Source organism: Lodderomyces elongisporus, chromosome 1, assembly GCF_030384665.1.
Source record: "Lodderomyces elongisporus chromosome 1, complete sequence".
NCBI classification, from domain to species: domain Eukaryota; kingdom Fungi; phylum Ascomycota; class Pichiomycetes; order Serinales; family Debaryomycetaceae; genus Lodderomyces; species Lodderomyces elongisporus.
In genome coordinates, this window is record NC_083673.1 from 2,760,347 (window position 1) to 2,784,966 (window position 24,620).

The 24,620-nt window shown below is 37.0% G+C and overlaps 12 protein-coding genes across 12 annotated transcripts; 6 read left to right on the forward strand and 6 right to left on the reverse strand. All coding sequences in view use genetic code 12, as the record gives it.

The window, feature by feature from the left end:
- Window positions 1–294: 294 nt before the first annotated feature.
- Window positions 295–2,319, forward strand: CHS5 (Chitin synthase, class 5; the record flags this gene model as incomplete). Its single annotated transcript, XM_001528453.1, has 1 exon — window positions 295–2,319. One exon carries the CDS (start codon window positions 295–297, stop codon window positions 2,317–2,319), a length of 2,025 nt encoding a protein of 674 aa, XP_001528503.2.
- A 248-nt stretch (window positions 2,320–2,567) lies between these two features.
- On the reverse strand, window positions 2,568–2,942 carry VMA7 (H(+)-transporting V1 sector ATPase subunit F; the record flags this gene model as incomplete). The annotated part of the gene is made up of 1 exon (XM_001528454.1): window positions 2,568–2,942. The coding sequence occupies one exon, from the start codon at window positions 2,940–2,942 to the stop codon at window positions 2,568–2,570; it is 375 nt and encodes a 124-aa protein (XP_001528504.1).
- A 471-nt stretch (window positions 2,943–3,413) lies between these two features.
- PVL30_000991 (uncharacterized protein) lies at window positions 3,414–4,283 on the forward strand (the record flags this gene model as incomplete). Its single annotated transcript, XM_001528455.2, has 1 exon — window positions 3,414–4,283. The coding sequence occupies one exon, from the start codon at window positions 3,414–3,416 to the stop codon at window positions 4,281–4,283; it is 870 nt and encodes a 289-aa protein (XP_001528505.2).
- Window positions 4,284–4,823: 540 nt separating this feature from the next.
- PVL30_000992 (uncharacterized protein) lies at window positions 4,824–5,054 on the reverse strand (the record flags this gene model as incomplete). Its single annotated transcript, XM_061119199.1, has 1 exon — window positions 4,824–5,054. The coding sequence occupies one exon, from the start codon at window positions 5,052–5,054 to the stop codon at window positions 4,824–4,826; it is 231 nt and encodes a 76-aa protein (XP_060975182.1).
- A 1,053-nt stretch (window positions 5,055–6,107) lies between these two features.
- Window positions 6,108–7,112, reverse strand: PVL30_000993 (uncharacterized protein; the record flags this gene model as incomplete). The annotated part of the gene is made up of 1 exon (XM_001528456.1): window positions 6,108–7,112. The coding sequence occupies one exon, from the start codon at window positions 7,110–7,112 to the stop codon at window positions 6,108–6,110; it is 1,005 nt and encodes a 334-aa protein (XP_001528506.1).
- An 853-nt stretch (window positions 7,113–7,965) lies between these two features.
- Window positions 7,966–9,384, reverse strand: UGA1 (4-aminobutyrate transaminase; the record flags this gene model as incomplete). The annotated part of the gene is made up of 1 exon (XM_001528457.1): window positions 7,966–9,384. One exon carries the CDS (start codon window positions 9,382–9,384, stop codon window positions 7,966–7,968), a length of 1,419 nt encoding a protein of 472 aa, XP_001528507.1.
- A 1,337-nt stretch (window positions 9,385–10,721) lies between these two features.
- On the forward strand, window positions 10,722–12,896 carry TBF1 (TTAGGG repeat binding factor; the record flags this gene model as incomplete). Its single annotated transcript, XM_001528458.1, has 1 exon — window positions 10,722–12,896. One exon carries the CDS (start codon window positions 10,722–10,724, stop codon window positions 12,894–12,896), a length of 2,175 nt encoding a protein of 724 aa, XP_001528508.2.
- A 1,429-nt stretch (window positions 12,897–14,325) lies between these two features.
- STE4 (G protein subunit beta) lies at window positions 14,326–15,843 on the forward strand (the record flags this gene model as incomplete). The annotated part of the gene is made up of 1 exon (XM_001528459.1): window positions 14,326–15,843. One exon carries the CDS (start codon window positions 14,326–14,328, stop codon window positions 15,841–15,843), a length of 1,518 nt encoding a protein of 505 aa, XP_001528509.2.
- Window positions 15,844–16,334: 491 nt separating this feature from the next.
- On the reverse strand, window positions 16,335–17,321 carry tfg3 (transcription factor TFIIF complex subunit Tfg3; the record flags this gene model as incomplete). The annotated part of the gene is made up of 2 exons (XM_001528460.2): window positions 16,335–17,093; window positions 17,313–17,321. The coding sequence occupies 2 exons, from the start codon at window positions 17,319–17,321 to the stop codon at window positions 16,335–16,337; spliced, it is 768 nt and encodes a 255-aa protein (XP_001528510.2).
- Window positions 17,322–18,401: 1,080 nt separating this feature from the next.
- BAT2 (branched-chain-amino-acid transaminase bat2) lies at window positions 18,402–19,595 on the forward strand (the record flags this gene model as incomplete). Its single annotated transcript, XM_001528461.1, has 1 exon — window positions 18,402–19,595. One exon carries the CDS (start codon window positions 18,402–18,404, stop codon window positions 19,593–19,595), a length of 1,194 nt encoding a protein of 397 aa, XP_001528511.2.
- Window positions 19,596–19,886: 291 nt separating this feature from the next.
- Window positions 19,887–20,936, reverse strand: HYM1 (Hym1p; the record flags this gene model as incomplete). The annotated part of the gene is made up of 1 exon (XM_001528462.1): window positions 19,887–20,936. One exon carries the CDS (start codon window positions 20,934–20,936, stop codon window positions 19,887–19,889), a length of 1,050 nt encoding a protein of 349 aa, XP_001528512.2.
- Window positions 20,937–22,032: 1,096 nt separating this feature from the next.
- On the forward strand, window positions 22,033–24,081 carry VPS36 (Vacuolar protein-sorting-associated protein 36; the record flags this gene model as incomplete). The annotated part of the gene is made up of 1 exon (XM_001528463.1): window positions 22,033–24,081. One exon carries the CDS (start codon window positions 22,033–22,035, stop codon window positions 24,079–24,081), a length of 2,049 nt encoding a protein of 682 aa, XP_001528513.2.
- Window positions 24,082–24,620: the final 539 nt, after the last annotated feature.

Here is a 24,620-nt window from a genome sequence, read left to right on the forward strand (position 1 = left end):
AACCTAGGAGGAATAGAAGAAAAGAAACAATAATAAAAAAAGGAAAGGAAATATAAATCAATGCTAAAAGGAAAGTATTCAATCAAGCATCGGGAAAGAGTAGGAAATTATCGATGCTTGTAGATGGTTGAACTAATTCTTAAAAATTTTGTAGGGTAACTGGTTGTGCGGTGTTGCAGAATGCGTGCGCTACCCGTGAGTACAAACTCTCGATAAATTCGGTCGTGAAAACCTCACAGCCACTAATTCACTTCTCCCCCATAAAGTAATAGTCAACACCTTTAAAAGTATACAATGGTTGAAGTGTCTCTTACTGTCGGCAAGTTGGATGCCTCATTGGCATTGCTCTTGACCAAAGACCATCACTTGATTGAATTCCCTACGATTTTGCTCCCCAATGGAGTGAGAGCTGGTTCAATAGTGAAGATCAAATGTGACCAAGATCTCGAGAGCGAAAAAGAAGAAGCCATCAAGTTTCAAAACATCCAAGATGATATCTTTAAGACTTTTGCCACCAATGCTCCGCAGGCACCGAAGTTGCGAGTCAAGAATGTGACTCAAACGTCATGTGTTTTGGAATGGGATCAATTGCTGTTGGGCACTGCCAATTTGAAGAACTTAATCTTGTTCAAAGATGGAGTGAAGTTGGGTTCAATTCCTCAGCCGTTGACCAATAGAACTTCTAAGCTTTCCGGATTACCAATTGATAAACTTTTTAAATTTCAGTTGCGATTGGATACAACTGCAGGCACTTTTATGAGTGAAGAGATTGAGATAAAAACCCACAAGATGACCGACCTTTCAGGTGTTACTGTATGCATTGGAGATTTAAGCCCCAATGATCCATTCTCAAGGTTGGACATAGAAGAGGCATTGGTCAATATGGGTGCCAAACATCCTTCTCAAGATCAAGTTAAAGTTGATACTACGCATTATTTGTGTACGAGGGAGAACAAGCAAAATCCAGAGTACATCAAGGCAAATGATATGAATATTCCAATAATCAGGCCTGAGTGGTTAAAAGCATGTGAAAGAGAGAGGAGACTTGTTGGAGTTCGTGAGTTTTATGTCAAGGAGTGTGTTTTGCCTGATTTGTTTGCCAAAAATTATTGGGCAAAACCTAGTGGTGGCGCTAACGCCAATGTTGGTTCAGGTGTTAATCCAGGTGTTGATGCCACTAATCAGCAAAGCACTTCTACTAAAGCAAGTAATGAAACGGTGACACCATCAATAAACGTAGAGAATGCCGAAGGTTCACAACCAAAAGAAGCTAGAGAAGAAGAAGAAGAAGAAAAAGAAGAAAAAGAAGAAAAAGAAGAAAAAGAAAAATACAAAAAACAGGAAGAAACAGTTTCACAAACCCATCCGGAGACTGATAAGGATTTAAAAGAGGAAAATGAAACCAAGACCAATGAGGATAAACAAACAGAAGCAAAGCAAAAGCCTGAAGTCGATATTAAGTCAGAGATTGAAGCTAATACCGAAACTGATGACAAAGTTGCCCCTGGTGCAGACTTGAAGCAAAACGAGTCAGTTGTGGATCCAACACATCTAGTATCCAACGAGAAGTTTGAAAATTCTGCAGATGGTGACAAAGAGGATAACACAACGGAGGGTGATAAAGTTGAAGTTGGTAAAGAGATTGATGACGCTTTTGACGATATTCCAGTAAACGAGATAGAGCCTACGGACGTACATATTGAGGAGCCTGAAACCGTTGTGATCAACACTGAGAGAGAAAACAGACCTCTGGTTGTCGCTGAAGCTTTTGAAGAAGAGGAGGAAAAAGAGAAAGAGAAAGAGAAAAATAAGGATGAATCGAATGCAACTTCAATTAATCCTGCTAATTCTGAATCTGTTGATACTGAGGGGAGCTCTATTGCTACTCAAGAAGCAAAGATTGGAGAAAAGCCAATAATTTTTGAGGAAATAAGTCTCGATAATAAGGCTATATCAGAAGACGCGCTGCTCAAAACTGAAGAAAAGACAGTGACAGAGGCTAAGAACGAAATTGACGACACAGAGAATGAAGTTCAAAAAGAAAAAGATGACAGAAAGGACTTTGAAGGTAAGGGGATGGTTGAGAGCAGTAATGGTGACGGCGAAAGTGGCAATGACGGTGACGCCGATGACGCTGATGACGTCGATGACGCTGATGACGCTGATGACGGTGACGACGATGGCGACGACGAAGCTGATGGAAAATCTACTGAAGAGGGAGCTTTAAAAGAAACTTCAACCGAACCTGAAGGAGGTAATTCCAACGATAAGACAAAAAAGAAGAACAAGAACAAAAAAAAGAAAAAAGGTAAGAAGTAGGAAATGAGAAATAAGAAATAAGAAATATGAACAATAATTAGAGAAAACCAAAGAAATTGAAAAGAAATTAAGAAAAGATAAGAGATTAGAAAATATAAAGTCAGTTTGAAGCTCTATATAGTGTTAAATTAAATGGTCCAAATTTCTAAAATAATTGAAATATGTTTGTTGAATTGCAAAATAATCTCTATGCAATTGTAGAACTGAAAGTTTATGATAGTTTTAATAATTTCGTTTTATAATGCCAACTACTCCCCAAACAACCTCCTTACTTTCTTCAAAATTGAATCTTTCTCTGGATCGTAGGGATGGTCCTTTGATGGAATTTCCAAAATTGCTGGAAATGCATTCGAATAACCGTCAACCTTATATCTAATCATATCGGCGATATGTTGATTAATCAATAATATTGCAATATCATTTCTTTCGCGAGTAAAAGTGTCAAACGCCTCATCAATTTCATCAATTGTTGTCTTTCCAGGTACCACGGTGAGAAAATTAGTGCCCTTTTGTCCAGGTTCGTTTGAAATTTGACCTATACCCGCTAAAAGTAGGCCAGTCACTGTGTCTTCGTCTGCTATTGTTGCAATAAGCTTACGCTTAGCCATTGTTTCTGCACTCATAATGCTTAATTGATTCTGTTTCTTTTCTAAGCTTTTTTTATGAATGCGTATAGATATAAAATGGTGATGTTGATAGTGTATGTGACTGCACCAACTAGGAATAGATAGATTGTGACGCAAGAATTATTGGTAACTTTGGTGCCGCTCTTTTGGTTTATCTTTTTTATTCATTAGTTGTTGGTCTCTTTTTTTTTTCTCCCTCCCTTCGAGCTCCCCCACCTATTTCTCTCTCTCTATCTCTCTCTCTCTCTCTCTCTCATTCTTTCGATTTTTTTTTGCTCCTCTGTATCCTGTTTTTTCACTGTCTAGATCTGTCTTCAAAACGCATTAGGCTCGCGAATAAACAAGTATGTAGGATTTTTCAAATCTGGCACGGATTTGGGATACGCGGACCAAAACTATTACCAAAAAAAAAGAACAAAGAAACAATAAGACAAGAAAGGAAAAAGTTTGTCTTGCCACATGTTTCCTATGTTTGGTCAAATTACAAAAGTAGGCGTTTTCCGCCTCAACTATCGACTACCACTTGCTTCTTATCAAGGTCTCAGATTTGCTGGCCATTCCAAATGGTCCAACATCAGGCACGACAAGGCGAAAAACGATGCTAAAAAGTCCAAAGAAGCGACTTTAATCTCGGATAAAATTGCCAGCTGTGTACGTACTGGTGGTGTTGATGGTAATGCCAATTTGGAGTCATTGATTGAGAGGGCTAAGAAATTGAATGTGAGCAAAACGGTAATTCAAGGTGCGATTAAGCGTGGTTCAGGTAACATTGATAATTCACTGGCTAATAGTGAGGTAAGTTATGAATTTATGGGTCCCCATGGTATAGCGATGATTGTTTCTGCAGTGACTGATAATAAGGCAAGAACAGTTATGAGGGTCAAGAGCGCATTGCAATATTTTTCTGCGTCAATGAGCCCGTGCAATTATATGTTTGAAAAGAAGGGCGAGATTTTGTTCAAGCCCAAGGATATGCAAAATGTCGAAGAGTTTGACCATGTAATGGATATGGTTATAGAATTGGGTGCTGAAGATATTGAAGAGTTTGATTTTGAAGATGAAGTTAAACCAGATGTTGTACACAAAATCTACAGGTTGATCTGTGACCCTATGGATATTCATCAGATATCCAATGAGTTGGGTGCCAAAGGTTACAAAATTCACGACAGTTCAATCCGATCCTTGGCTAATCCAGATGTTGAAGTAGAGTTTCCTGAAGCAGATTCAAAGGGGTTTTTGAAGGCCATTGATGCCTTGGACCAAACACCAGAAGTTACTGATTACTTTACAAATATCAAGGACGAACACGAAACGAGGATAAAGGAGTCATTGAATTAACAGTAGAGGAAGATAGGATTGAAGGGAATAGAAAGAGGTGGTGGTGGTGGTGATGGTATTGACGGCATTGAAAAGGAAGATTTTCACGAGACTTGAGCATCCCCTCTCCCTTTTTCATTCTCCTTCCCTTTTATAGTTATCAAGAAAAGAAAAGAAAAAGGTGGATGATAATACAAGCAACAAAAAGATTGAAGAGACACATAGAATGAAGAGATTAAGATGAAAAGAAGGGGTTGTAAATATTCTGGAACAACATTGCATTAAAGATGAATACATATAAAAAAAAAGAAAAAGAAAAACGATTGACTTGTAACTACAACTTTATAGAACTTGTAATAAACAAGACAATGATGCTCTTCTTTTCCAATAAATTCTCAATTGTGTTTGTGGTGGATGTAATCGGTTTCCCTACTGCTACTGCTGTTTTTTTTGGTGTTGTTGTTGTTACTCAATTGTGGAATTTAGGAATGGATTTCATGATTTCGTTAGCCGTATAGATTCAGTCAATTGGTCAAATTGGTACTTGTTCAGCTAATTGACTTATTTCTTGTTTTCTCTTTCAGCTTTGTCCAAAACTTGGTCCAATTCAGACAAGTTGGCGTTCTTCCACAATCTCAATTCCTTGTCGTATGTAAAGTGTCTGTAGGTGAAGAAGCAACCTGAAGCGATGGCAACACCAACAACAACAAACAATGGAGTCATCTCCACTGGGTAAGTGATCTTTGGCTTAACGTTTCTGGCTTGGCTCAATAAGATTCTAGATGGGTGCATTTTGTATATGTGTGTATGTGTGTGTGTGTGTGATTAAGTGTGTGATTAAGTGTGTGTGTTCTGAGTGAATAGATTCTGATGTAATAGAGGAAAAGAAAGAGGGAAAGTTGTATTCTCTGTGAAAGCTGATTTGGTGAGATCTTATTTAGTTTTGTCTAATAGTGAGCTTCTTGGGTATTAATTTTCAAAGTTGAGCTTCGTGGATTGGTATCGCTCTGTTCTTTTTTTTTCTGTTTTTTTTTTATTATTAAAGTTCTCCAAATGCGAGGAAGTGATTGAGTGAGGGTAGGTTCAAAATTGGAGAGAGTGAAAGAATAAGGGAGAGTATATGTATACGTGTGATTGCCGAGTAATTACTAATTACTGTTCTTGATCTATCTATCTATCTATATATATATATCTATTACGGTTCAGTGAAGTGTAGCCCATCTCTCTCTTTCTCTCTCTCTTCGAAGACTCATTCACTATAGATACCCTATTTCTCTCACACTTTGTCTCTTCCACTCATTTTTCTTATACTTTCTGGAGATTTGGTTGGTTGAAACTTTCATTCATTCTAAGTTGCTTATATGCAGGTCAAAACTTTCGATTTTTTTCCTTCTTTTGCTATACGTCTCTTTCGCTACCATGTGTAGTTATGATACTGACAATACAAGTACAGCCATATACACATATCTAAATATATATATACATACATATATGAATACTTAGAGTAAACAACAATGTGCCTATACTTTCTTTAAGTTTCCTTCTACCAAGTTTCTTCCTTATGTTTTTTTTTCTTTTTTTATTGGTTTCCGCACCTTATTTGCTACTTCCCGCAGTAATATATCATAACTCTTGTCTATTAAATATTTTGATACTCTAATTCTGTATATCTATGTCGTTAGTCATTTTAATCTATAACTCCGTTTCTTTTTTATTTTTTAAAAAAAAAAGAAAAAGAAAAAGAAAAAAAAAGTTTTCGTTTTTAAATTTCGGTGTAAGAAGCGGGAGGTGGAAAAGGAAATGACAAGGGTGTTGTAAAAAAGGGTTTTTTCAGTCTTGCAACTATCACCAACACTTAATCCAGTCCCTTATTGTATCGTAACAGAGCCAGCTCACGGCCATTGAAGGGACAATCTTATACAAATTGGCTGTCAATCCTTTGTAAGCACCAAAAAACCCCTCATGTTTGAACATTGAATATAATGCGTGGGAGACAGAACGGTATTGGAATCCCAACTCACCACCGGCCATATTGGCAACTTGGAACCTTTTTCTCAACACATCCAACGGGTATATTAATACACCACCGACAAATGAGCTAAAGGCACCGGCACCCAACTTCCATAACGGGTTACTGAAATCATGAGGTGACTGCACCATATAAGCACGAAGGTTTTCATACAATGCAAAGTTTATTGCAACATATGGTGCAACTCCCAACGTTGTTGGTATAATCCCTCGATACAATGCAAAAAACCCACCTTCATTCTTGTAGACTTCCTTGAGTGTACCCCATACAGTAGGCGGCTTGTCTAGTTTACCTCGTTTCAACTGACTCAATGAAGCTGTTTGTACAGTTATTCTCGCACGTACAAGATCCAAAGGATATGTCACTGCCACCGAGGCTATTCCACCTAAAGACCCGGCAAACAAACGTTCAACACCAGTCAAGTTTAATTCTGATAGTTGTTTCATGCTTAACGGCTCATCCTGATGAAGTCGATATCGCAAGATCAACTCTTTGCATTTTTCAAACACAGCAAACTGGACAGCACTATAGGGAACTATTCGTATACAGTTTAAAGTATTACCTCTGAACCAACCTCGCCAGCCTTCTTCGCGGTACATTTGTGCAATAGTAGGGAACATTCCACGATAGGCATGTTGTGAACCGGGTCCTTGAAGCTGCAACAAGATCTTGGCACGTTCAAAAGGAGAAACAACTGTACGACTAACAGCGCCAGCGATTCCACCAGCTATGAGCGATGAGTTTGAGTCCTTTTTGATAAAAGCTTTGATATCATTGTACACTTTTGATTCATGTACCATAGGTAGCTTATAATCCTCCATGTTTTCGTTGTATTCTTTTGATTTTGGTTTGGGTTTTTTTTTTTGATTTTCCCCCTTCTATTTCTTCTGATGATTCTTTTGTTTCTTGTCTTTTTTTTTTTTTTTCTTTTTGAAAAACAAAAACTGTATGTGAAAATATAAAATTACATCCACATGTATAGATATGAAAGAAAACTTGAGCTAAACTACTAATCACCTCAAAAAACACAGAATCTCAGAGTGTTTGATGTAAATCTATTATTTTTCCTTGCGAGGTATGTAAGAGAAGGAGGGAGGAGGGTTGTAGTTATCAAGACTTTCCACTTGGTCAAAAATAAAAAAAAAAAGTATTGTCTTGTGAAATATATAATGGATTGAAAGAGTTTAAAAAAAAAAAAAAAGAAAGAGAATAAAATTCAATTTAAAACCAGAGTAGATACATATGAAACGAACGAGGCTCAAGTTCTTATAATACCGATGTTTGTGCCGAGATCAGAAAAAACAGAAAAAAGGAAAAAGAAAAAAGGAAAAAGGAAAAAAATTATTCTAGTGTACACACCGGAGATATATGCGCGTAAGTTTGTGGGGAGTACATAACTTACGCGCTAAAAGGAGTGAGCAGGAGAAATGGAGAGAAAGAACCCACAAACTATAGCCGTATGTATCACCATCAAGTCGAAAAGAAACAAGAAAAAACTACACCAAATTAAAAAAAACAAAAACAAAAACAAAAACAGAATTAAAAAACAAAGACAGTAGTTTTTCCTTTCTTTATTTTTTTTTTATTACTTTTTCACATTATCATCATTTATTTGTCATAACAAGAAATCTATATCGAAAACCATGGTTCTAAAAGTAGAAAGTTTTTATACAATTAGTAACCAGACAACACCTTTTCAATTGCTTCAACCAAGATATCAGCGTGTTTCTCTTCAAAAACCAATGTTGGTCTCAATCTGACAGAGTCTTCAGCACATCCACCGATATTGACACCAACAGTCTTCATGTCGCTCAAGAACTTATTTCTAGCTTCGGCATTTTCCAACGACCAAGCAATAAAAGTTGCCCTATCCTTACCTCTCAAGTCGCGGAGGTAGGTTGGAAATTTCTTTTGCAAAGCTTCTAATTTCTTGTACAAGTAGTCACCCACGGTAGCTGCTCTTGAAACCAAGTCGTGCTTCAAGATTTCTTTACCGATTCCACCGGCAAGAATCATTCTAGCTGGATCACCACACCAAGTGTTGAATTGTCTATAAGCAAAGTTTGGCACAATCTCAGGGTCGTGGAAAAAGTAACCTGCAGATTGGAATTTCTTGGAGAATGTGACCAAGTCTGGTGGTGGTTGCAAGTTGAATCTTTCGTGAGCCCACATGACACCAGTGGCACCCACACCGGTTTGAACTTCATCCATAATCAAAAGAGCACCGTGTTTCAAGGTAACATCTCTCAAACCTTGGAAAAATTCAGCTGAGGCATGGTTGTCACCACCCTCGGATTGGATTGGTTCAACCAAGACACCGGCAATTGGGACTTTCCATGTAGTAAACAACTCTTCAACAATCTTTAAACACCTTTCGTCTTCCTTTTTGTTCACTTCAACATTTTCTTCCAATGGGTATTTGTATGATGGAAATTCAGCCTTGGGCCATTTGAAAGCTGGCAAGTCCAACTTGTGGATTGGCTTTGAACAAGTTGTCGAGCCTGAAGCAAACAATCTGCCGTGGAAAGCACGTTCAAACGACAAAATGGCCAATTCTGGAGATCCTGGAGCTTGGTTGTGCATAACAGACTCCATCTCTTCAGCTGAGAAGTTGCTCTTGTATCCTCTCTTTTGTGCCTGGTACCAGAAAAACACAGCCTTGAAAGCCAATTCATTGGCATCGGCACCGCTCAATCCTGACCACACTTTGTCTTGACCTTTTGGAGCAACTTTCAAAATCTCTTCAACAATCTCATTCAAGTCAGCGCCTGGGAAATTACCCAATGCTGGTCTATCGACAATAGCTCTAATCATCTTGTCTGATTTGGCAACTTCAATCAATGCTGGGTTATTGTAACCCAATGGGATGGAGGCGATTTGTGCATACACATCCAAGTAGTAGTTGCCATCAACATCAGCAATGTAGTTACCAGTGGATTTGGCGTAATCAGCGACGAAATAAGCTCCACGGGCGTCAAAGTTCTTATCTAATTTGGCAATTGCCTCTTTGGACTTTTCGTGGGTTGCTGAAGCAACAACTGGTGCTTTTGGCTCTTGAGGGAAATACTCTGCAGAAATGGATGCAACTGTCATTTTAGATATAAATAGACAATGGATATTGATTGAAGAGAGGAAAAGAAGGAAGGAAGAAAAAGAAGGAAGAAAAAGAAGAAAGAAGAAAGAGAGGAAAGAGAGCAAACAAATTCAATCAGAATAATTAGGTAAGGTATTTATAACCTACCCACATGTCTCATCTTAATCTTTCCTTTCCTTTGTGTTGCTCTTAGCGGTTACTTACCCAATTGGGAAACGCGCCAGTGACCGCTAACGATACAAAACAAAACTAAATAAAAATTATATTCAACACTAATTAGAAGCGAGGGATGAGATTTGCCGTTTTGTTGTTGCGAGTGCAAGGCAAAAGAAAAGAAAAGAAAAGAAAAGAAAAAAGAATAGAACAAGCTGAGAGTACACTCCAGACAACTTTTGTGTTTCCATCCTGTCTGTTGTTGCTCATGTTGTTGTTGTTGTTCCTATATTTTCTTCATTTTTTTTCACAAGTAGATGAGGAAAAGGTATTGCTTACCGAGCCGATTGCAAGACTCATTTCCCCGGATAATAAGAAATGATAAATCACCATATGTTCATTTATACTCAAAATACATTTTAGACTAATAGTAAACAATGCAACCCACCTTGTAAATGTTTTTAAAATGATTATTGAAAGTTACTAAGGGAGCAATAAAAAAATAGTTTACGTTTAAAATAATCTACATGTGTAGAGGTGAATTGGTTTCGTATGAAAAAATTTGTTTAAAAAACTTTTCACAGTGGTTGTAAAAATATAGGTTTACCATTTCCTTACGGTTTTGTCTTTATTTGCTTTTTTGGTGCGAATTCGAGATAAATACATGCACACACACACAAACAGAAACACATACTTCTTCCTCATGTCCTTTACACCGTACATTCAAGATCTTATAAATATCTCTGTAGTCTAGCACGAGTGTCTTTAGACTAGCAACTACAAACAATGAACAGGAAACGTGGTATAAACTTAATACCTTTGATGGCACCTACTTTCTTTTTAAAGTCTGATCTTGATTGATGAGCTTACAAGAACTGGAACCAAAATAGACAGAGTAACAGAACAATACAAAACAATACAAAACAAAACAAAACAAAACAAAACAAAACAAGACAAAAAATGTGTGGGTCGCGACACAAACGTAAACACTTTCTCTCTTTCTCGCTCTCTCTTTTTTTTTTTCTACCTCTTCTTAACCACACCCACAGAAAGTATAAACACGAGCCGAGCGGAAATAGAGATAAGGTAACAGGAAGAACCTTTGTTGAATCCCGTTGAGTGTACTTGAGTAATTTTGGAAGTTTGCCATAAAGCATTTACTTTTGATTTATAGTTGGTGAATATGGAGGAATCGAATATTGACGACATCTTCCAGCAAAAACAACCTTCTGAACAACCACAAACACCATTACAATCCGTGGAAGAGACGCTCTCATCAGTTGCCGAGGCTTTGAAAGACCCTGATGCAAGTATCAGACAAACCCAGCAGAACGACAATGGAGGCAGAGATTTTGTAGATGAGCGACTGCCAAAAAGAGTTAAAATTGCAGAACAAGAACAACAGGAACAAGAAGAACAAGAACAAGAACAACAACAACAACAACAACAACAACAACAAAATTTTGGAGATTCATCCTTTCTGCGAGATACTTCAAATAATGCAGAAGCTGGTGGCAGCATGAACCATTTAGTTCAGACTTTAGAAAGTTCGGAACTGTCACCTGCAATGACAGATAGCCAAGCTTACTTAATACAACAAGCGCATAAACAACTTGAGACGCAACAACAGCAACAACAACAACAGCAGCAACAACAGCAACAACAACAACAGCAGCAGCAAGACCAAGGAAAGGCACCATCTGAAGATGCAAACTCTCAACCTGCATTTGTGGAACCACCACGGGCCCTGACCCAGAAATACACTTCATCAGCAATTCCTCCTGACTCCGAGCTTTTCAATACTAATGCTGCACATGCAGCGTATACATCCTTATCTTCGCAGTATCAACACCTGGCAATTGACCCTACTAGGGCTATATTTACACTGGCAAACTTATCTGTTTTACCCCTACCCATTGTTGCAGCTGACTACTTACCCCCTCGTATACAGTTACTTATCAATACCTTACCAACATTGGACAATCTAGCAACACAATTACTAAGAGTGGTTGTAACATCTTCATATAAAAAAATCATTGATCTTGCATCAAATCCCGAAACACCTCAAGGAGCAACATACCGCGATTTAACCTCATTGTTTGAATTCACAAAACGACTTTACTCTGAAGAAGATCCTTTTCTAACAGTTGAGCATTTAGCACCTGGAATGTGGCATGTTGGAGAAGTAACACCTCAAATTTTCAAAAATAAAGAGCAAAGTATTGAATCGACGTTACGGAAAGTCAACTTGGCAACTTTTATTGCTGCTACTTTGGGTACGATGGAAATTGGATTTTTTTACCTCAATGAGTTTTTCTTGGATATCTTTTGTCCCGCTAACGACCTTGACATTAAGAATAGTCTTCTGGATACAAACTATTTGGATACAACAGTTTCATCACTAGCCACTAGTATACAATCTGGCTCAGGCACAACAATTGGAAGCAAGATTGGTAAACTACTTAAACCGCAGGCATTGCTTTACCTTGATTTGAAAACACAAGCATATATATCGGCTATCGAAGCTGGTGAAAGGTCAAGGGCAGAGATCTTGGAAGATATACTTCCCGATAATATCGATGAAATCCTTATGAAGAGGAGAAATATCTCATTGTTACTACCTACAGAGATTGACTTTGTCGAAAGATGTCGATCACGTAAGACGTTTCTTCTTTCCCATGACGAGGATCCACAACAACCACTCTCTGAGAATTTCAAATGGTTTTCATTTTTAAAAGATTTACTTGATTACGTTTCAAGAAATATGGGCTACTTAGTATGGGGCAAGTCCGGTAAACCAAGCCGGGACCGAGGAGAAGAGTCTCCGGCACATACACAAGAGCTTTACGACCAGATTAATGCGCAAATGAACTATAATCCTAATGCCGCTAGTGAAGAGCCGGTCTCAGTCTCTAGTGAAGATCATTCAAAACTCCTTCCTTCTGAAATACGAGAACAACAAATTCATGTTAATGGACACAAACCAAGTCAACGTAGACCATGGACTAGAGACGAAGAAAAAGCATTCAGACACGCATTGGAACTAAAAGGTCCGCATTGGTCAGCCATCTTGGAGCTATTTGGTAAAGGCGGAAAAATCAATGAGAGTCTTAAGAATAGAAGCCAGGTTCAACTCAAAGATAAAGCAAGGAATTGGAAGGTATTCTATTTGAAAAATGGGATGGATGTGCCACACTATTTGAGAAATGTAACTGGCGCATTGGATGATAAGGTCAAGCGAAGTATATCGCGAGCCGCAAAGACTGCTGCTGCGCCGGTGCCAAATGTTCAACAAGGAAAGGCAAAGGACAAAACGGCGGGGAACTTGAATAAAGGAAACGGAGCAGCTTCAAATTAAATGTGAATAACATTTTTAATTTATATACAAAAACAACAACAACAATAGACATAATGAGAGGAAATAGATTAGATAGACAGACTTTATTTTCCTTCTATGATAAACACAATGCTATTTTCTGCTCCAAGGTCTTTATATTTTCAGTAAATCTCTTCTTCTTGGAGATAGGGGTGGTATGATGAAAGTAGAAATTTACATGCTATGAGAAGATGAGGGGTAAAATGAAAACAACAGAGTTTGTTGTTGGTTGTTTCTGTTTTTGTTTTTGTCTTCGTTTTTATATATTCTTTCTTTCTTTCTTTTATTTTTTTTTGTTTTTTTTCGGTTCTTTTCATGAATACATAAACAAAGACTAAAGAACGACATTACTAGATGGATAAGAAACATGTCTTTTATAGGTAAACTTTGGAGATAAAATGGCATAAAAAGTTGGATATTTTCTATTTCCATTACTTGGTTGTTGGTACCAATCCACCAGTCGCATGTAATAAAATATTATCTCGAATATCTTCATTTTGAATTTTTATTTTTTATTTTTTATTTTTTATTTTTTATTTTTGTTCTTATATTTTTTTATTTTTTATTTTTTATTTTTCATGTTTCAATACATTTGGATGTAAACCAAGTCCAACATTAATCAATAACAAAAGTCACATTTATTATAACGATAGACTTTTCACTACAGTGAGATTTCTAACAACAAGGCAAGACTGAAAGACAAAACTAAAGGAGCTTGAAAAGTCAAAGAGAAGTAATGCGTTTGCTCTAGATTGAAAATTCGATAATGAGGTTTTTGGATATATAGAGTTGGTAAAGTCAACATACGACACCCGACCTATAATACGCTACTTTCTCAAGGCCAAGATTTTACCGTACACTCTTTTAGGCTAAGTTAAACAAAATGAACTCTGGTCTTGCTTTGATTCTTTTTCTTTTTCTTTTTCTTTTTTTTTTTTCTTGAATATAATAATGTTGATACTGTTGATACTATCGATACTGTTAATACTGTTGTTACTGTAGACCTACTGTATCTTTTTCGTTGTGTCTTTCTCCCCACATTATGGAATATACCCAAAGCATCAAATAATTATATTCGGCACCTGTTCAAGGCAAAGCTGGCATTTGTGTATGTCTTCCTTGACAAACACGTTAAAAATTACAATTTTAGTTAGAAAGGATTCCACTATCAACTTCATATTGTTTCTTTTCCAAAACGTCTCGAAACACGTACTGTCAAACACCCTTTGTTTAGTCAAAGTTCAAGGTATAGACACATATTGTTGATTACCATTTTTTTTTTAAAATTGAAATTAAAGGTATCAGCCTAAATATTCAACAAAACAACAACAGAAAGTATCACAGTTTGAAAGTTTTCCCGAATTAGGCCTTTATAATTTAGTGATCTAGACCATATACTATTCAACAACAAATGCTATCAGTAGATCCATACCAACAAAAACAACAACAGCTCCAGAAATTGCGACAAGATGCAGATACTGCAGCGGTAAACAAACAGATTGAGCAAGCTAAAGCCAAAGCTAAAAAGCTCTATGAAGAGATTGTCACAGTTAAGCAAAAGATCCAAGACTCAACATTGCAGTCTAATTCTGTCAATGTGAGTACAATTCCGCAGAATTCATGCAAGTTGAAGCTTTACAACACATTAACAGGCCACCTGAACAAAGTAGCAAAGATTTGTTGGAATACAGAGTCGTCGAGGATCCTATCGGCTTCACAGGATGGGTTCATGATTATTTGGGATGCAGTTACCGGTTTCAAGAAACAAGCAATCCAACTAGACAACCCATGGGTTCTAACTTGCAGTTTATCACCAAATGAAAAAATGGTTGCTTCAGCGGGATTGGATAATGCTTGCACAATTTTCAAAATCAAAGCTGACACGAGTAATAATCCCGTTCAACAAACAAATAAAAGAGAAGGCGTCTTGACCAACTCATTTCCAATGCAAGCTGGATTTTATCAGTCAGTACAATCAATTTTTAAGGGCCACACTGCATATATATCAGACTGTGAATTCATCGGGAACAACTCTATAGTCACTGCAAGTGGTGATATGACTTGTTCATTATGGGACGTAACAAAGGGATCTAAATCCCGTGATTTTATCGACCATGTAGGTGATGTCTTGTGCTTGGCAATCTTTCCGAAAGACATTCTACTGGACAACCTTTTTATCAGTGGATCATCTGATGGATACGTTAAAGTTTGGGACTTGCGACAAGCAACGCCTACACAAAGTTTTAGTATTTCTAATAGTGATGTCAACTGCGCAAAAATATTTCCGGATGGCAACGCATTTGCAATTGGGTCAGATGATGGTCTAGTGAGACTATTTGATTTAAGGAGTGACTGTGGATTGGCTAACTACTCATTGCAGCTGGCTTTAATCAATAGCCAGACGGCGTTGGAAGGCTTGCCGCAGTTGCACTTGCCTACAAGAGAATTGTCAGATGTAGCAGCCAACAAAACAGTCACCAAAGCTTCAGGAACCACGGATAAGGCAAGTGCTCTTGCCACTTCCACCTCCAACACCAATACTAGCACCAACATCAGCAACAATACCAACACCAATAACAACAACAACAACAACAACAACAACCAACAAGCACAAAACTGTGAAAATGAGTCTTTACGTGGAGGAATTTTCAGCAAAAGTACAAATAGCGACCGTGCAAGTATCAACTCAAGGGCATCGGTATTAGAAAATCAAGGTGTTTTCTCTCTTGACTTTGGCAAAAGTGGCAGATTCTTATATGCGTGCTATTCGGAATATGGATGTGTCGTGTGGGACACTTTAAAGAACGATGTCATTGGGACTTTAGGTAATGATCATTTGAACAAAATCAGTAACGTTAGTGTAAGTCCTGACGGAATTGGGTTAGCCACTGGCTCATGGGATGCCACAATTAAAGTCTGGAGTGTTTAGTAATTTTGAAAATAGGAGAGTTTCCATAATGAGTTTTAATTTTAGTATTGTTTATTTTTTTTAGTCTTACTTTATTACGATTTAGTACTTTTTACAGTAGCAGAAAGCACGAAGAAACACCCACCCACCCACACACACACACACGCACGAGAAAACAAGAGAATAGATTGATTACAAGGTAATGAACACCAGCGATTTTTCTCGCTCGTGTATTTTTGGGTTGTTATAGTTTGTTATGGGTTTCGACGGTTTTTGATGGTTTTTGATGAACTTTGAAGAATTTTGATGGATCTTGATTACAGTATATCTACTAGATGTTGATATATTCTCTTACATATATTATCTTCCTCTTGAGATTTTTTCAATTTTTTTTTTTTATAAAAAAGACTAATAGATTTTTAACTTTGTTGGTGTTGCTGCTGTTGTTGTTGCTGTTGTTGCTATTCTACTTACCATATAGCTACTCTAAATTAATAACAGTATCAATTTCATCACGCCTCTCCTGTGTGTTTTCTTACATAGTCCCATAAACTTTTCAACAAAGAGTCTGGCAAAGTATATAAATCCATGGTAAATTCACCGTTTTCCACATCGTTTTTGATGTTCATCTCATTTGTCCTATTATCGGTGACCATTTGAACAACAACGATCAAGTCGTCCTCACTCAATTTTGTTAGTCCCTGAGATAACTTCTCTAAATCCACATTGCCTTTAATTGCGCTTCTTGACTTCTTACTCTTGTTGTCGCTAGCTGCTTGGTTCGATGAAGGTCCATTTGTTGTGTCCAATTTTCTCTTTACTCCACCAGCGTTGTTTCCGCTTTCGTCAAAGGGCAAAGATCCACTTTCAAGTAGCAACTTGTTTAACTGCGGGTTTTTGTTGGGTCCCACGGGGATCGAGATGACATGGTCATTATGGTACTTCTCTTGCAAGAAGTTTAAATCGTGTTGAAATTTGCGTTCACCTGGTTTTCCATTAATACCCATAATGTGCACAACAATTGGAATATCAAATTCACCCCAACCTTGTTCTTGGACCTTGAATGGTTGTTGCTTATTGACTCTGATTGGGTTGGCAAATGTAGGGTGTAAATGGTAGGTCACTTTATCCAATATTTTGGCTGGTATCTCCTTACCCTGTGAGTCTAGCATTGTAATGGAGATAGACCATTGTCTCATGGGAAAATTCTCAACTGGTGGCACATCCTTCAAGATGTGTTGCTCAGTGGTTATTCTAATTGTTCTTTTAACCTATAAATGATAAACAACGAGTGGTTAGTAAGCAATCTGCAGATGAAGATGCACAAGAATTGGCGAAAGAGAGAGAGAGAGAGGGAAAGAAAGAAAGAAAGAAAGAGAAAGGCTTGCGTGATATATATATATTGATTGAATAATAGACCCACAGTCCTTAGTTAATCACTATCGCCCATTGTGTTGTGGAGTAGCCCCTCCAAGATTTTTAAAACATACTTCCGACATTATGTAATTGATTGGTCTGGTAGATATTTAGTTTCCCTTTATACTTTTGAAATGTTTCTTTTCTCTTTCCGCTTCTCTGTCTTGTTATGTTATATTATGTTATGTTATGTTCTGTTCTGCTTTCTGTTCTTTTTAATCTTTATTTTGTGAATCAGTTTATGATGCTTCTTGAAGGATCTTGTCGCAATCAAATGTGTAATTACCATTAACACCTCCTCGTTTTTTTTTCTTCTTTCTTTTTGCAATCTTGAGTTTTGGATCCAGTTTTGATGTGGTGGGTTTCGCACTATTGGTTTTTTTTTTTTTTTTATTAATTTTTTTTTCCTTCGAAAAATTTGTTGATGTTGAACAGGAAATACAAAGAGAGGGAGAGGGGGGAAGGAAGAGTAGGAGGTGAGTACATTACCAAGGTTGAATTAACCAAAAAAAAAAAGGAAATTCATTTGTTTATAGAAGAAAAAGACATAGATCCATTTTACTTAACCTATATTACTACTAGATGAATAATACTATATTGCTCATACTTGTCAAGATTTGAAAAATCTGCGTAGAATAAGAAAAATAAAATCACATTTGAATGAAAAGTATGGCTCAGCTCAATAATTAATATACTTGAAACTCCAAGCACAATTGGAAAGACAAGTTGAAAAAAACCTGAGATACAAATCAGGCAATGTAACTACACCATGATAAGAAAGCTTATCCATTACCAATTACCCATTACCCATTTCAGCACGAGTCATTCTTCAACTCTGCAATGTACCGAAACTTCTCTCGTGTATTCATCGGACACCGGTTTCGCGCACATGATCGCCATTTTTTTCTTTTTACTTAGAAACTTATGTTTTCACACAAAACAAATGATGAATGGCCGCAAAATTTTTTGACATACTATGATTGACTCATTTCCGCACCCACCATTCCATAATATAAACTACAATAAACTAGCGTGTTCTTTATATTTTTTTGAGATAATTGGTTGTTGTCCTTCTATTTCGTTAGCTCATATCTTTGTTTGATAATTTTATTTTTTATTATCATTGTTTATTATTGTTTCTTTTCTAATTTGTTTATTCATCAATGTTTGGACGGACCTTATTTTCACTAAGTCGAAGAACGACATTAGCCGGACAACACGTTCGTTTCAATTCAATAGCTCCTTTGGATGCTTCTAAGCTTATCATAGAAAAGACCACTACACCAAAACTGAAGCTTCCTAAGGATGAACTAGTGTTTGGCAAGACATTCACGGACCATATGTTGGAAATAGAGTGGAATAAATCCACCGGATGGGGTGCACCAAAAATTAGTCCATATCACAACTTGTCCTTGGATCCTTCAACAATTGTGTTCCATTATGCTTTCGAATGTTTTGAAGGAATGAAAGCCTATAAGGACATAAATGGCCAGATCAGAACATTTAGAGGTGATAAGAATATGGTGAGGATGAACCAGTCCGCAGAAAGAATTGCGTTACCTCAGTTTGAAGGTGAAGAATTGCAGAAATTGATCGATCACTTATTGGTGTTGGATAAGGATTTTATACCTGAAGGAAAGGGCTATTCTTTGTACCTAAGGCCAACAATGATTGGAACTTCTGCGTCATTGGGGGTAGGTGTTCCAGATAAAGCCTTGCTTTACGTCATTGCATCGCCTGTTGGGCCATATTACTCAAGTGGTTTCAAACCTGTGAGCTTAGAGGCGACTGACTATGCAGTGAGAGCCTGGCCAGGCGGTGTTGGTGATAAAAAATTGGGTGCCAACTATGCTCCTTGTGTGTTGCCACAATTGAAAGCAGCCGAGAGAGGTTTTCACCAAAACTTGTGGTTGTTTGGTGAGGAATCATTCATCACCGAAGTTGGAACCATGAATGTATTTTTTGTGTTGAGGGATTCCAAGACTGGTAAAAAAGAGTTGGTTACTGCACCTTTGGATGGTACAATCTTGGAAGGTGTCACTAGAGATTCCATCTTGGAGTTGGCCAGGGAGAAATTGTCAAAGGATGAGTGGATTGTCAATGAAAGAAAGTTTACCATTCACGAAATCAAAGATGCAGCCAAACAAGGTAACTTGATTGAGGCTTTTGGTGCAGGAACTGCCGCAGTGGTGTCACCAATAAAAAATATTGGATACAAGGGAGAGGATATCAACGTGCCAGTAGTGCTTGGGAATTCCGGAGAATTGACAGCTCAAGTTGCTGAATGGATCAGAAAAATTCAGTACGGAGAAGAAGAGTATAAGAACTGGTCTAGAGTAGCTAAAGTATCAGCATAAAGATATCATTTACTTTGTTTTTGGTTAGTTGGTTAGTTAGTTAGTTGGTTGGTTGGTTTCTTTTTTTTCCTTTTTTTCTTCAGAAAAGAAAATATTAAATATTAAAAAGTAGAAAGTAAACCAAAAAACATAAGCACCAAAAGATAAATACTTTATAGATCAATTACAGGGGCATTATAGAGCAAGTTATTGAAATATTTCTTTTCTTTTCTTTTCTTTTCTTTTCTTTTCTTTTCGTTTTGTTTCATTTTCAACTTCAGATGCAAAAAAAATAAGTTTTATGTATATATTTTAGCTTACTTTGTCTGGGAGCTCTTCGATTTCCTTAACAACATAGTTTCTTTCTTCATTTAAGCTTGAATCGTGAAAGCTGGCAATGTCAAAAGTTTTAAAAAACTCTATAAAATTCAATTTGTTTTTGATCAATGTCTCGTTAACTTTTGTCGTCCTCTTTGGGTTAGCTATGAAGAACTTTAACAAATGGAATCCTTCCAATTGCAAGTTTTTCAGTTTCTCACTCAATAACATCATCGTGTATTTGAGATTCTTTGTGTCAGCAAAATACTTGTTCAAAAACAAGAGGTTAACCTTTTGTGAGACTAAATCATTTAACAATTTAACACTTTGTCTCTTTGTCACATAATTGTTTGACTTTATAAGGTTGTTGATGTTGGCCATGAAAACATCATAGTTGTTTGCTAGAAAATCGGCAACCATTTTTTTATGAACAGTCAAGAGATCATTCAAGGTCATCATAGCATCACAAGCAATTTCAAAAGTAGGGTTTTGCACATACTTGAAAAAATTCCAAAACTCAGGACTGTAAAGAACAAACTTGTTGATCGACTCAAACTTGATACAGTCTCGTAGTATTTGACCCGATATCAACCCAATCTCGGGTGTTTCTGGTCCTCTTACAAGGCAAATTAGAATTGCTGGTTGGGTATGTAGGAGGTAATCAACAACTGGTGGCGGAGTAGTAGGCAAAATTTTCAGACTCAGATATCCATTTCGTCGTAACAAGACCAGAAAAACTTTTGCAACATCTTTGCGGGAATCAAAGTCAAGTTTCGAAAGTGTGGTGGTCAACAAGTATAGACAGTTTGTCAGTAATATTTCGTGCAAAATGTATTGTTTCTGATCTGGTTGGGGCTCAGTTTCATCGTCGCCGTATATTGTTAACTTGACATGTTTCAAGTGCCTTGCTGCTTCATCCTGGTACTTTTTGAAACTTGACGCATCCTGAATTGCATCTTTATAATCTAATTTGGCTAGCTGATCGTTTAACGCTCTAACTAGTTCCAGTGGTGTTTTTGGATTTCGCTTGAACAAGAAAGCCATATTGGTTCTTTATGGGTGATGTGGCTAATGAATTCGAGCTCTATGTTTGCTACGTTAACAGTATTTTGTGGTGAGTTTTGATCCCAGCTTCAGTTCCAGTTTTGATTCTAGTTCCAGTCTCAATCCCAAGTTGTAATTGATCAATAAACACAGCTTACTAGTATTGTATATCAAAACAATGTTATGAATCGATCCAATAAAGATAGCTTTTTGCGATGCTAAGCTGCCAATTGTAGATCAGTCCGTAATGTAAAATATATATCAAAAAAACTTGTCGCACGGGTAAATGCTTTATTTGTCTTTATCTTTTTCTTTTCCTTTTCTTTTTTTTTGGATTATTCTAGATACGTGGTGCTTTCACTTGTTCCTTGTTCTTCGTTCCTCACAGGTGATACTTTATGTGGTTGATCTGTGGTGTCTTTTCGTTAATCACGACTTTGAATCTTGCACCTTTATGTATCTAAAGTTAGTTCTCTTTGTGCAGTTCACTTAAAAATAGAAAAACCAGAAATTAGAATCCACAAAAAAAAAGAAAGAGAAAAAGAGAAACAGAGAAAAAGGAATAGGAAGTTACGAAACTGAATCAAATTTTAAAGTCTAGAAGTTGAATGATTAAAACATTCAAAGATGAGTCTTTGCAATATATAAGTCTTGGTTTAAATAGAAATTCAATTGCTCGATTGTATGTTTCTATTTCCTCTATTAAAATATTCCAATCGAGGGTCTTTAAAGCGTAAACTTCTCAACTATTGAATATCTGCGCATTGAATTGATAAATCTTGGATCAGATTTTATGCGATTGAATCAAGTACATAGGAACTGATCGTATGAATTTATTGCGACATCTATCTCCACCCAAAGAAACATTCATACATATATATATCTATCTATATACATGTTTATACTGAAAGACAAGTAGTCTAATGATATTTAGGTTTATTTTCTTTTTCACATATAGAACAGCATCCCAGGAGATAACTTTGAGATTAGCAATTTGATACTTTCGCATACATATTAATCATATATACGATAATTTTTTAGAGCCGAGATATTCAATAATTTTATTCATTCAAACTGAATCTACAACTAAACTTTAATGACCTGGCTAAAGTTATGGAGGCCGATCAAAATAAACAGAAGCAATCGTCCTATTTTAGATGACTTGGAGCATAGCGTATATGTGAAAGATAATGTTGGCTTGTATCAAGGTAAAGCCAAGATAACGAACCATCAAAATGGACGGCTTTACCTCACTAACAAGAGGATCATCTACTTTGACAATGACGATTGCAAAAATCAAAGTGCTGCAGTAGATATTAGGCACTTGACATCGGCGGAACTAATTGATGGGTTTCTCAGATCATCGCCAAAAGTCAAACTATTTATAAAGACAGTTGAGAATGATGATCATGGAAATGGTTCTGTGTTCAACGAACCAAATAATGTCACCTGGGTTTGCAAGATCTGCTCCTTCAACAATGTCATTGAAGGCGCATTCAATTTGAACTTGGATGAAATGCCAAAGTGCATTGCTTGTGGGGTACACCCTAGTCGAGCACACCTTGAGAATGCTCTCGAAAATGCTAGGTCACGACCTACACCCACTCCAAGTCCAGTGCCGAATCTAGATTCTACCCTGGATGCGAGTGGTTATTCAAGCTCTACTCCCTCCCATAATGGCCACGAAGTATTGCAACCTTCTAGTCAGAGGCCAACTTCATTGGTTACACTGACATCACCGGGGGTTTGCCCCGTTTGTACTTTCCACAATCACAAGTCTATCAAATTTTGCGAAATGTGTGGCGCAGAAGTCAATTCGATGAACAATGTGAGTAATTCGGTCACACCAGAGATTGATAACAACCCACTTTCTTTGCAATTGGAATCGCCCGAGCAGTATACAAATGGACAACCTTATATTAAGATTAGTTTCCGTAAAGGAGGCGAGAAGGAGTTTTTTCAGCGTGTTGCAAATATTATAGATGAAATCAAGTGGGAAAATTTGAAAAAAAAAGGTGGCATTAATCAAGATGCTAAAAAAATCGAGTCAACACAATCGCCAACGCTGAAAAAAAATGGATCCGGAGCTAGAGCTAGAGCTAGAGTTGGCGTTGGAGCTGGAGCCGGACTCTCTGCATTGGAGCAAATTGGTGAACAACAGCGCAAAAAGAATGAATTGATACTTAGCACATCTTTGGATGACCTTGAGCAACTTATGTTTAAATTCAAGGATCTCATGAACATCTCTTCGTCGTTGTCTCATCTTGCCTTTGGTCAACGGAAAACTGTTTTGTCACCATTGAATGTTAGCAGATCCTCAAAGATATACCACCAGGAATTGAGCCGACATATAAGCGAGTACCTTACAAGTTATAAGTTGACAAAGAGTACCGCTATGATTACTTTGCAAGATTTATTTGCAGATTACAATAGGGATTTGGTTAAATCGCTGGGTTATGCCTGTGAGCTCATTGACGCTTCAGATTTCAAGAAGCTGATTGACTTGTTTCAATCCTTGAATTTACCGGTTGTGCAAGACCGATATGAGAATTCTGATTTGGTTGTTGTCAAACCTAAAATTCATGCTGATACTTATGGTGAGTTCATTGTAAAGTTTTTGCAAAACCACGAGCAGAATTGTAAAGAGATTGATTTGCGAAGAGAGCTAATTGATGATGAAATCACAAACGAAGGGATGGTTTTCGAGGAAGGCTGTTATGGATCCTCGGTTACTCAAATTTCACACGCTTTCAATTGGTCATATAACATTACCTTGGAGGAGCTAGACAAATCGGTCAAAAGTGGCGAGATTGTCATAGATCAAAGCATATCGGGGACATTTTATTATGTTAATAAATTTCGGTTTTCGCAGGCTGATTGGCACAACGATGAAAAAGAAATGGTTGTTATCAAAAACTCTATCGTTGATGAGCAGAAAAAAATTACCATGGATTTAAAAAGAGATTTTAAAAGTCAAAGACAACATGACCTTATAAGCTTGCAACCCAATTACGAGTTTGGTGCTGTGGCGGATGATGGTGGGCTCCTGGAAGAATTTGCCGAGACTCCACCAGTAAATGATATTCCACTTCAACAACAACTCAGTAGTATTCATTTGAATGACTTGCAAGGATTAAAATTTTAAGGAAATCTAATATTGCGAAAGGAAAATTTGCAACGGACCTGAAAGGAGCATATCATAACGTAATGTAGCAAAGCATATCAGATTTTATTATAATCTCGTATCATACCTTATCATATTAGAACAGCACTGGGCTTGTTGATGAACAACATTCTCCATTACATTATAACCTTGCATATTTTACCATAGATATATATATACAAACAGTGGAAATAATGTAAGCAAGCAAAGCACACAGTATTTACAAGCACATAGCATTTTCATATAGTAAACAGTTTTATTAACTAGACCAAGTACTTGACTATTTCTATTCAAAATCTTTCCTTTATTTTTTTGCCCTTTTTTTGCCCTTTTTTTGCCCTTTTTTTGCCCTTTTTTTGCCCTTTTTTTGCCCTTTTTTTGCCCTTTTTTTGCCCTTTTTTCCCTGTTATTTTTGTTCTATTTTTATTAAAAAAACAATTATTAGGTACGTAGAATTTTGGTTTTGCACCCATCACCTATTAGTAAATAGATAAAACGATGACAAATATTACACAAAGTGC